This window comes from Vigna unguiculata, chromosome 7, assembly GCF_004118075.2.
Source record: "Vigna unguiculata cultivar IT97K-499-35 chromosome 7, ASM411807v1, whole genome shotgun sequence".
Classification (NCBI taxonomy): Eukaryota; Viridiplantae; Streptophyta; class Magnoliopsida; order Fabales; family Fabaceae; genus Vigna; species Vigna unguiculata.
The window spans coordinates 32585781-32598158 of record NC_040285.1 but is presented as its reverse complement, the minus strand read 5'-3'; the positions used below and the strand labels follow the sequence as shown (position 1 = coordinate 32598158).

Below are 12378 nucleotides of genomic sequence, written 5' to 3'. Positions count from 1 at the left end.
ATAAGTCGGATTGAGTCATAGATTCAAATACATTTGGACAGGTATAGCAAAATGCTTATTTGAAAGCACAACTTGTATGAATGACTTGTTCAAATATATTAAATTTATTTATTTATTTATTATTGTTATTATAAATTATACACTATGTTGAGAAATTTTTTAATGGCCAAGTTCATGCCAAGTGGTTTTGTATTTGCCAATAGTCATCACACACTCAAGTTTTGATTGGCCAATTGCAAATTTTTTGAGTCTTTATCTCTTCTGCAGTCAACCACACATTAAAACCCACCAGAGAGTTTCTATCGATGCTTGCATATACGGCGCAAAATTTTCAAATTGGAGGAATTTAAAATATAAATAAATAACTCTTTTCTACGAGATACTGAGTTGTGTTGAAAAAAACTCTTTTTCCTAAAAAATTATTCTTTTGTGGCTGAAGATTGTTTCTTAGCAATCATTTTTTTTTTCGTGGTTTATGTATTGAAATATTGTATTTATTTAGCCTAACATTTTTAATATAAATTGTTGCTAATACCTTGAACATTTTGAGAAAATCAAATCATCACCAATCCTGTCAAGCTAATAATTTAAGTGGGTTTCCTTCATACCTTTTGTTGGAGTAAAAAAATATGGGTGGAACTGAATCAAATTTAAAAATATATATTATGTATATTAAGATCATTGTAAATATTAAAAAACAGTATAACGATACAAAACTTCAGGAATTGTCGGTAAAACTTTCGGAAAAAATACTGTACTTAACTGTTTTCCTACACTTTAAAAGCTAATAATTTCTGGTGTTACTTAACAGTTATTATTAACTGTAAAAAATATTGTGCAGATAAATAAACAGCAAAATGAAACTCACAAAAAGAAACACTTTTACTTTACTCGGTCTTAAATTATAATTTAACAAAGTAGTGAAAACGATTGATGGCATGGTGATGGAGAATACATGAAAATGCAATTTTGTTGTGCGAATTAATGTCATTAATATTCTGAAAACCATTATCTTTGAACTCACCAACAATCATTATTACAAAGTTCATGTCACAATAATATATAACCTTTAACCTAAAACCCTTTATCAAGATCACCGTTGGTTTTAGAACTCCTAAAACCACCATCTCCAATCCAATGGGTCGTTATTGGTATCCTTTGACCACCATTCCAACCTACATCATTGCCAACGTCCACTCTTCACATCACCTCAATTTTTTCACCATAAATTTCAATTCAAATTTTTAAATTTGATCCATTCTTTACTTTTTCAGTTTAATAAAAATTTATCTAAAATTAAAATCAAGTTCTATGTTTCATCCATTCAAAATAAAAAATACATTTTTGAATATGGCTCTCAAAAATATAACACGGAATGGAGAATAGATACAACATGGTCTATCACAGTTAGAACCATGGTCTTGAATTGATGAATTGATGAATACTTTACAAATGGGATAAATAGTGCAGTACATGTTTACATAATATATATTTATATATCGCTCCCAAAAGCAATAATCTTGTTACATATATATAACATGGAACTACTACAGTGAGTTAAAGTAAAAGAAAAAGTTATCTGCATCGGTTATGAAGATAACTGTGAGGATGAAATGAATACTTGATCAGTCAAATTTTATTGCATCTCCTCCCATTGCGCACCAACAACATGGCTTGTATGAAGAAAAAGCTGATAGAGACTACTATGAAAGATATTGGTGCCACCTTTTGTAATTTGATTAATCTTCGTTCATGTTTCTATTCTAAGTACACCAATGGCATGCATGATGCATCTCTACCTTCTCGCTCTCATTTTCTGTTGCTGGAAGAAACCACATTTCCCGGTCTGGTTGAAACAGAATGCCTTCTTGCACCAGTTGGAGAAGCAGGGAAAGAGAGTCTCTTCTTTAGAGGAGCAGAAGCTGCTGCATTTTCGGGTGTTGTATTTCTTTGTGATGCACTTCTTCCTTTGGATGATGGCTTCGCCTTTGCAACCTGGGTGGATGGTGAAGAGCTTGAATGGATCTCGTCATCGTTCAGTGGTGACACTCCAATGCTGTGCCTGCGATTGTTTTCGTGGACTTTGTTGAACATGGATTTTGAATCAGCATCACCACCCCATGAACCAGTTGATACCTTTGGCCTTGTTCCATTCGACAGTGAGGCTCTTCCGGTTCTTTTTGGAGGGGATTCCATGCTGCCAGTACGAGTTGCTTTTTTGGTTGCTGATGGTGATTTCACATCATTGTTCTGGTCACGGAGAGAGTATAGTTTTGTGATTTCACCCACTGACATGGTGTTTTTTGCAGCACTTTTTGCAGATGCATGACCAATGTGGTAGGTTGTGTTTTGATCTTCCCATGGCCTAGTAGCCATCCATCGCTCTAGCCAGTTCCAACCCCAGTGAGGATTGTTTGGATCCATAAATGTAGCATTTGTGGCAGATTTTGCAGAGTTCCTCCATGTTTGCTGTTGAAGAGATTCATTAGTGTAGTGCATAAAATATATGTAACTGCATCAAAAACTTGTTTCTCTTGTTCCATTTTCTTACCTGATGTGTTGATGCATATGCCATAGCCTTCTCTCTTCTCATAGCTGCTATTTGCCTTTGCAACAACTTTGCCTCAACTTCCTCCTTTGATTTCGAGCTATCATCCCATTTTTCTCCAATTTGCTGAAAAAGTATTTGCCACTTTACAACATTAGCATAACAAAAATTATATTCTCAATTGTATCTGCTTAACTCATTGATGATGTCCTTCTTATAACATGAATTTCAACATAACATACACATTACTTACGTTAGCTTGCAACTTGTCAAATTCCCTTTCACGTTTCTGCATCAGTTGTCGGTTAAGAGTTTGATTCTCCTCGGACATTCTGACCTTCCTTGCACGAATCTGAGACTGCAACCGTGAAAGCGTTTGCATGCATTGCAAGGTAGTAGCTGCTTGTCTTTGAACAGATTGCCCTTGCACCAATGTTCTCAACCTCGCCAAACCTCTCAAGCCTCGCAAGGATCTTCTTGCCTGAAACACACATAACATAGAATAGAACGGTTATTACACAAAAAGTCTTTCACAGTTCAACGTTGTTGCAACACAAATACAAATGTTTGTTCATAATAAATAGGATTGATAAAAGTCTGTACCAAATATCCACGATATGCTGTTTGAATTTTGGTAGCAGCCATGTCTTCATTCGATATTACACTTTTACGACTTGCGTTTGAGAGACGAGAAACCTCTGCAGCAGCGGCAACAGCAGCACCTGTAGCCACAGCAGTAGCCAAAACCAAAGAAAAGGCTTGGTTGTTCTGTTCATTCTCTGGCACACTTTTTGGTGAGGTCTCTTCTTTTCTTGGTGGAAGTGAGGGAACAACAGCAACTGGTGCTCCTTCTAGATCATCGGGGTGATAAGCCCCAAAACATCCTAACTTTGGTGGCTTGGGATGATGTTGTTGTTGATGATGAGGAGAATGTTTCTGTTTTTTATGACCAAACAAAATTGTTTTGCATCAGAATATTATCCTGTTTCAAGGTAATGTTCTTTCTTCTATTCATGTCAGAGGCAATAACATGAGTTATTCACGTACCTGTTCCTTTTTGGAATCAGAAAAGAAAACTTTCTTCACTGAATAAAACCACCCTTTCCTCCCCATGTGCAATTCCTTTATCTAGCAAAATGGATTTTGAATTAATAACATAAAATGACCAAACGTCGTTCAGAACAAAAAGAAAATAGATGAAAAAGATAGAATTTCATGCTGAAAGCAAATTTTAACTACTGTATTATACAAAAGTGTTTCAAACCCCATTGATGAAAAGGACAAGAAACCAGACATAATAGAAAGAAAAAAAAAAACTGTCTTTCTAAAGATAAAGCAATGAGTTTCTTTGGATTCATTAACGCAATGGAATGATCAAACAAGGATGAAGCCAAAAGCATCATTCAATAAGCCATCAGAAGTTCCAAATCAAAGTCAAAAAACACCATTCGTGAACACCTGATTCCATTGGGATGGAAGATACGAAATGGATAATGAGAAGAACCCATATAGCAGAAATCAAAAACCATCAAAGCCATAACACAACATGATTCAAAAGGTGCAAAAACAAGGATCAGAAGGAACAAAAGGGGACAAAACCGAAAAGCTTCACATTCTAAACACCTTAGCGTAAGAATCACAAATGTGTCTGCAAATTAAGATACTTACATGCCCTGTGCCCTGTGAAGGGGAAGAAGGGACAAAAAGGAGGAAAAGGAGAAAACTTCAACGATGAAGGAATCAATTACAGCAAGGATTGAATGTTAGGATAAGTGGGGCCTTAACACGAAATGTGAAATTCCTAATTTTAACGTTCGTAATTATAAATAACAGCGTACCCAAACAAAAAAAACAACAACGACTAAAATCTATGCAACAAATAACAAACTCTCGCTGTCTTTTTTCTTTCAGTTTTTCATGGTCTTAGATTTTTTGTGTTGCATTTACTAAAGAAAAACATTTAGAAAATTCAACTCGTATTCATTTTATATCTTTCTATTTTCTTGAATAATAAACAGTTACTTCTATGATCTATTAACCAATATCAATAATCTTGTAGTCATATATTAAAATAAATAGAAAAGATTGAATATTTTTTCCATTTGATGAAAATGACCAAATTTCTAGATTAAGTATAAGTGTCTCTTTCTACATTTGGTTTGGTCCACCCTTTATAAAGAGTATATTCCCAAATATCCTCGACTGAGTTAAATATTACTACTAATATATCATATATACTAAATGCAATTTTTCTTGCTTTATTTTATAACAACAATAATTTTTTAAGCCATATTTTCAACAATACTTTTTATTTTGTATTCAACTGTCTACCTTTATAAAACAAATTCGAGTCATATTTTCAAAATAAATTAATCCCCATGTCCATCACGTATCTTCCTTCTTCCTTTTCAATGTCTAAGTTTTCAAATACTTTTACTTTTATATAATAATTATTTTCAAAGTTTAAATGATATTAATTTCTTTTTACCAACAAAATTTAATTAATTCATATACGTATTTCTTGTGATATAGAAGTTAAAGGAATGAAATTAAAAGTTCAACAAATATTTATTGTTGTTATAAATAAAATGTATTGATTTCTTTTACGTAAAAAATGTATCCCAGAGAACTATAAAAGACATTTAAAAATAACTATTTGTGGATGTTGATAACCAGTACTATCATAAAAGACACTGTTTAAGAAATGCGTGCAATTTAGAATTCATCGAAAAATCACGATAAAGTTTATTGATATCAATTTTTAACAAGAACGATAATTTGTCATAAAAAAATTAGACAAAATAGAACTATTTTGAGTTTCTCTTTTACCGCTGAGAACCAATTACTCACTCGGGATTTTTTTTTAATTGTTTTGTATTCTGCTACCATATATCTAATTGCGAAATATATAATAGACGATGACAAAAGGGAGAAAATGATGAAGAAGAATAAAAAAATAAAATAATAGACCTTTATATAAGTTTATATGCACAGAGAGAAGAGAGAATAATTTACTTTAAGATTAAATATAAAGAATTATTCTTAATTGGAGTCTTTTATTAAATTTTAAATTAATATTTCAGATTAATTAAGCTTGGACAAACTATAAAATAGTAAACTTATTTCTCTTCTAATTCCTCAATACCACATAATACCTAGCTAGCATATTTGCTTGTTATTGTACTTTGTTTTCTCTCATTTCTATTCCTAACATACCTATATATATATATATATATATATATATATATATATATATATATATATATATATATATATATATATATATATATATATATATATATATATATATATATATATATATATCGTATCATTAGAGTTAGAATTTAACCTTACTAAGTTCTTTTCTTCAATTTAACATTGCGGAAGTGTGAATAATTTTATTAAGAAATTGCATCGATTACTAAAAAGATTACTTTAATTTTCATTTATTTTAGATAAATTTCTCATTAAAAAATTATAAAATTAAATTCAATAATTGACAGAAGTTTAAAAGATTGTAGATGTCATTTTTTAGAAAAAATAAATAAATACTCCAATATAAAAAATTAAGTACATGATTTATTTTTTAAGAAAAGAATCAATCTATTTTATTTTAAATTTGTCTAGATAAATTTATTTAAAAATTCCTTAACAACCCAGGCGTTGTTTGTTTAAATAAAAATCGGAATGAACCAAATGAAAAAAACAAATAAAAACTTTGGTCATTCGTAGATGAAAATAAAGTCCATCCAAGCTACCTATGAAATTCAATGTTGAAGTTAATGTTGGTTGCCTTTCTTTATAAATGAAGCATCCTTTAAAAACTCTACCATAAATGTTTTAGTTTTGTCTTTAACAAACTAGTAATTTGTTATAACGTAAAAAATAATAAATAAATAAAATTAATTGATATAAAAATATTTTCCATATAATCTACCAATCTCTCTTCACTTTTTTTTTTCATCCAAAAAAATTGACATTCATTCTGACTGAAAGTTTATAATTTGAATTAAATTCGTACAAAATATCCAATAATTTACGTTTTTAAGCTTTTATTTTAGATACTGATATTTTGATACTATTATCTTTTTACTATCCTTGACATTATCGTTTATAATTTTTTATTTTTTTTAAATATAAAAGTTAATTTTTGTTACTATTTTAAATTTATACAGGTTGTCAGGTCGTCAAAATGATGTCAAAACATTTTTTTTATATATTTTTAAAAAATCTCACGTGTCACGACAAAATTAAAAGGATAACCATGAATCTTGTTTTGTGCATGTTTTGACTTTTGAGTAGTTAATGTTGTGAGACCAAAAAGAAGAATAATAAAAGTCTTCGGTGACTGCATGAGAGCACGAGAAAAAGAAAGTTTATTCTTTTTTCTTTCCATGATGGCTACATTCACCGGTTACCCATTAACACAATTAAATATAAATATATTATATTTATATTACTAAAAATCACTCACCATACCATTGTTTAAGGAATTATGAATGTAAAAAAAATAAAATCTTACATATAGAGTATTTAATTAACTGCATCTTTGAGTTTAATTCATATGCACAACTATTCTTACACAAATAGCACTTTAATAAAACTCTATCATTTTACAACACATTTCTATTTCTATAATGAGAAGAAAATAAAATCTCATTAAATATATAATAATGGTATATAAATTAAACTCAAGAAACAAGTGCATGTTACAGGTGTGTGAGGTTGAAAATTCACACCAAAGCAGCCTTTACGACGTCGTTTGCAAGCTTGCTACTGCGGCAGCCCAAGACCATAGTAATTGACTTCAAAATCTTCCACATCCCTTTGCAGCTTCTCTTCTTCCCCTTCACGGCGTCTTCTCCGCCGTCTTCAGCCGCCGGAAACATCGTCGCCGGTCCCCTCCGGCTCTGTCTGTTTCTGATGTCTCTCAGCTCCATCTCAGTAGTACCAGACAACTTGGACATCCCGAACATAAACAAAAACCACCGAGACTTGGTGGTGCACCTCACCAGAGACACCTTCCCCGTCGACGTGTAGTCACATGAAAAACTCTTTGAACCGCGTTTTTGAATACCCTTTTGCACGTTCCTGCTGCGTGCAGTGCTATTGCATTCATCAACTTGCGGAGGATTAATATCCTTGAAGGGAATGAGTTTTCCGCAGAAGATTATGTTCTCTGCAGCTGCAATGTTACTCGAAGAGTTGAATTCTTCACTGAAGAACTCAAACAGATTATCCTCATCATCATCACCGTCATCACCAAAGCTTTTTTCATCTTCTTTGGAGAAATCACCACGCCATTTATCTGAACTGGAGGCACTGTAAATAGGAAGGTCACAGAGAGAGAGGGTTTCTTCTTCCTCTTCGAATGGATCTACCTGCAGTAGGGTGGTTTCTTCATTTCCTGCTTCTTGATCTGAGTGAAACTCTTTAACCGCCATCGGTGTAGGAAAGAAACAAAAGGGAATATATGAACACAGAGAGTGAATAATATTTCTTTTTTCTAAGGGTTTTGTTTGCTGCTTATGAGTGTCTTGATCTGTTCAATGTTCTGTATATATATACGGAATAGATTTAGAGAGGAGAGAGAGAAGTTAAAGGTAATGATACAGACATAAAGTCGATATCATCTAGATGAAAAAAGAAATAAAAAAATAAGAATAAATTTTAGAGATCATTGATTTAAGCGTCTAGAAGAGCAGGCTGAAAGTGAAAAAAGGGAGGTATTATAATATTGATTATTATTATTATAATTATTATTATTCAGAGTGCTTCTAGATGAAACTGTGCATATGCATGGAGATATAAGAATTCTCTGATTCCAGAATTTTGTTATTAGTTTAATGGAGGCTGCTTTAGGATGTGTCCACATGTCTGAGTTAAGTTTGTGTTTGGCCATATTTGTGTGTTGAAGTCAATACCAAGGTCCCATAAGCTGCACTTAATTTACTGTTCATGTTTGTGGAGCCGGCATGTTCAGCTAAAGCAGTTTAAACACTCTTCTGTCTTTTTTTGCTTTTTTTGCTTACACTCAATGTTGTGCATTGAAATAGACTTGTTTTTTGTTGTTTTCTGGGGACAAACACTTGTTTTTATTTAATCTGTGACTCATTGCTATGTGGCCTAAATATTTAGGGTTTGAAACTCAAGCAAAACATGGCAGAGAATTGGGACTGCTGTTTGTTTTTCCTTTGCAATAATTAATAACTTTGGTTTGGAGCTTCTGAAACATGGTAAAGATCTAGTGTATTGTTAATTACTTATGATAATTTAGTGGATTAATTAAATAAGGATTATCTCGAAACAAATAAAAACGAGAAACATTCATTTTATTCGGGTTAGAACATTCTTAAAGTGTTCTGTTATTAATTTAATTTAATTTTTATTGATAAAAAAATTCTGGTGTGAGAATTTTGTTAAGATTTAATTTGGTTCAGAAATTAATTAAAATTGGTAAAATCTTTATCCTATGAAATTTTTGTGGAAAAAATATATATATATTCTTCTAGAACTTATTTTTTTATAATTATTTTCAAACCGTGTCCAATTAATTTATGAGAACGTTCCTAAGTCAGAGGAATAGAATGGATTTTTATTTTTTTTGTAAAGGATAGTGTGTTATGACTCGTCCTCTGTTGAGTTTGAACAGTGGTGAATTTTAAATATATAAAAGTTAGTTAAGTTTTGACCCTTTTTTCATGATGAAATTATACTTTTCATGAAAATTTAAGTTAAATAATATTAAAGGAAACTTCATACTATAAATCACCTTGTACGTGTATCTATAGCAGACACTAATTCTCTTTAACACAAATGGAAATCTCCCTCTTGAAAAATATAGAGTTTAGGAAGGAAAAAAAAAAAACTATGTACATTTCACACTCTCGTCCAATTATAAATAATCATGTATAGTAAATAAACAGTCTTTTACAATATTCTCTTAAAACTTATTATACTAATATTTTTGTGATCAGTTTAATTATTAGTAAATATCCACTAAAATTTTGTAAAATTAATACTAACGAGTATTTGGTGTATTATTTAGAAACTTCATAAAACACTTAGCCTGATAAAACAAATTACAAAAGATTCAAATAAATGAAGAAATAAGAGTTAGATCCATAGTAGTAAAGTAACACTTTGTCTTGAATATCTATCACCTTCTTAGAGAAAATTTAGAGAATTTGGAGTTTTAGAGAAATATAATTTTAATAAAATAAAAATTGAACGTGTATTTAATATTTATAATCATTTTCATTTTATCTATTTTTAACTTATCTCTAAAAACTTCAAATTATATATTGTATAATATTTTTTTCATCTTTTTAAAAACATTAAAAAGATATACAAACCTTTTTGTCTCTTTTTATATATACTCTTCGTTTGATGAAGTATTTCTCATTTTTTTCAAGATTATAATTAGGAGATAATAATTACTAGTATTCTATTTTAATTTAAAAGTGGAGTATGGAGTAATATGCCACCCAAGTTGAGTTTTTCTGGTGGTGAGCAAAAATGAATTTTGGAACTCAACTGATATCTTTTACAACATCTCAGTGTATATGTTTTATTATTATTTGAATGAAACCATATTAATTTCGTTTAGGACAATTCTTATTTTTTAACTCAAATCTTTTACTTTCTCATTTAAATTAGTATCGATCATTGATTGATTAATGTATTATTATGTTTTAAAAAAGAATTACAGTAAATTACGTCAAAAAGTAAATTATATAAATTTAAAAAGACGAGAGTGGTAATATAATTTTCCTTTGGTTTAATCACATTATTTGTAACTAATGACTTTATTTTGGCATTTATTATAACAAATTTTCTCGATCTATGTGGAACTTGAGAACTAGACCTATCTAACCCACTACTTCATTCCGTCTATGACTAACGAAACGTGTCCAAATTTTTATTATACTATTCAATAATATAATTTTTAAAGATAGATAATGTTGTATGAATAATTTTGAAAAAATTTATGGTGGGAAAAGAAAATGCTTTCGATTCGCTTTTTGTGTTGTTGCTTAATTATCGGTTTCAAAAGTAAAAATCAAATAATTTCATGTTTTTTAACGACAAAGAAAATAAGTTAATCTTTTATTTTCTTTCTTGTAGGGTATATAAAAACAATAAGAATATTTATCTTTTTCATATTTTTCAACTTACCGTTAAATAAATATAAGGTCGTAAAGTAGCACCGACAATTCCAAAAGTAATAAGAAAGGAGGGTGGCGGAGCAGTGCAACATCGTGCTTGCTTAAGGATTAAAAAAGCTATGAATAAGCAAATAAGATTTCGGATAAAGTTTTGGGATATTTAATTGTGATATTTACTTTAACCATGCGAAATTATAAAGTTAATTAGCACTCTCTTTTTTACGGCGCTTTCTTTATCGTTGACTAATATTATTTTAAAATTCAATACTCTTTTTAAATTATTCAGTTACGATTATTGACATAAGTTAATATAAATTTTGGTTATATAATACCAAGTTTATAAATATTAAAGCATACTTGATGTAAAATGAAATTCTATGTTATTAGGCAAAACTTTTAATTATTAGTTATCGATGAGTACGCAACTATTTTGACCTAAAAGTGTAACATCAAACATAATTTAGGTCATATTAATAAATTTTTCATCCTTAATAATTATTTTGCTATGAATTCACTGTTAGATTTTGATTTGAGCCACCTAAACTTTGTTACGTGATAATTATGTAACTCGCAACAAAATATGTATGTTTTGTAATAAAAGTGTTGTGAACTTCTTTTAACCACATTATTCTATGAAATTATTTCTAACTTTATTGGTGAATGAAATCGGGTGAGCCAGATTCTTAATAGGTTTAATATATTTTTTGTCGGTATGAAAATTTGTAATTTTTTTTAACTCATTATCCGATTTGAATTCATAGTAAGTCATATTAGTTATTTAAGATATTATGTTTATTATACAACTTAATTAGTTATATTATATTTATCTTAGTTAAACATAATAATCTAAAAAGGTTACAAATTGAAAACTATATGTAGCATAATATATTACCTAATTTTGTTGAATAATATTAAATTATTAAGTCATTGTTTTTAATATGTACTGGCGTAAACAAAGGTGCTGTTGTGCGCGCCTGTGTGTATACATTTTTTGAATTGTATTAATAATTGATGATATTGTAATGTTATTAAGTTAATAAACAAAATAAAAGTATATTTATAAAAAATAAAATAAAATGTATAAAGAAAATATGAGAAAAATAACTGTTAATGAATAGTAGGAGAAAAAATAAGGAGATAAGTAAATAATTTTATTAAAACTTATAAAAATAACCACTAATTTTTAAAAATTTAATAAATAATTGAATTATAAAGGGTAAAGTTGGAATTATGAAATATGGACACACAAAAATAAATCCCTTTATGTATAGTTATAGATACGTATATATAGCTAGAGATACGTGATTGTTGTAAAAATAGTAGTCTTCAACAGGAATTTTTGGAAAGATTTATTCTGTTTCCTCTTGTGAAAGTTTAAATTCATCATTTTTTATACTACATCTTAAATCGAATATAAATTCAAAAACTTATTCCACAACTATACATATACTATATTTGTTTTAAATATGACACATATTCAATATTTTGATTTTATTTCAAAAATAATAAAATACGATGTGATATATATATAAATATATATATATATATATATATATATATTAAAAAATGTATAAAAATTTAAAAAATATAATAAATGTGATTGTTATTATGTAAACCCAATTTAAAATTATATTTATTAAATTTATCAATATAAATAATTAT

The 12378-nt window shown here is 29.2% G+C and overlaps 2 protein-coding genes across 4 annotated transcripts; both read right to left on the bottom strand.

The window, feature by feature from the left end:
* Positions 1-1383: 1383 nt before the first annotated feature.
* LOC114190307 (protein IQ-DOMAIN 1) lies at positions 1384-4342 on the bottom strand. Of its 3 annotated transcripts, none has more exons than XM_028079139.1 (6): positions 4217-4342; positions 3596-3676; positions 3152-3484; positions 2802-3029; positions 2552-2674; positions 1384-2469 (listed from the first exon to the last, which is right to left on the bottom strand). In XM_028079139.1, exons 2-6 carry the CDS (start codon positions 3659-3661, stop codon positions 1810-1812), a joined length of 1410 nt encoding a protein of 469 aa, XP_027934940.1. In that variant the 5' UTR covers positions 3662-3676; positions 4217-4342; the 3' UTR covers positions 1384-1809. The 3 variants fall into 3 exon arrangements, with proteins under 3 accessions (XP_027934940.1, XP_027934942.1, XP_027934941.1); XM_028079141.1 differs by lacking the exon at positions 4217-4342 and adding an exon at positions 4172-4209; XM_028079140.1 differs by lacking the exon at positions 4217-4342 and adding an exon at positions 4007-4188.
* A 2784-nt stretch (positions 4343-7126) lies between these two features.
* LOC114192313 lies at positions 7127-8093 on the bottom strand. Its single transcript, XM_028082002.1, has one exon. It carries the CDS (start codon positions 7990-7992, stop codon positions 7282-7284), a length of 711 nt encoding a protein of 236 aa, XP_027937803.1. The 5' UTR covers positions 7993-8093; the 3' UTR covers positions 7127-7281.
* Between the last annotated feature and the right edge of the window lie 4285 nt (positions 8094-12378).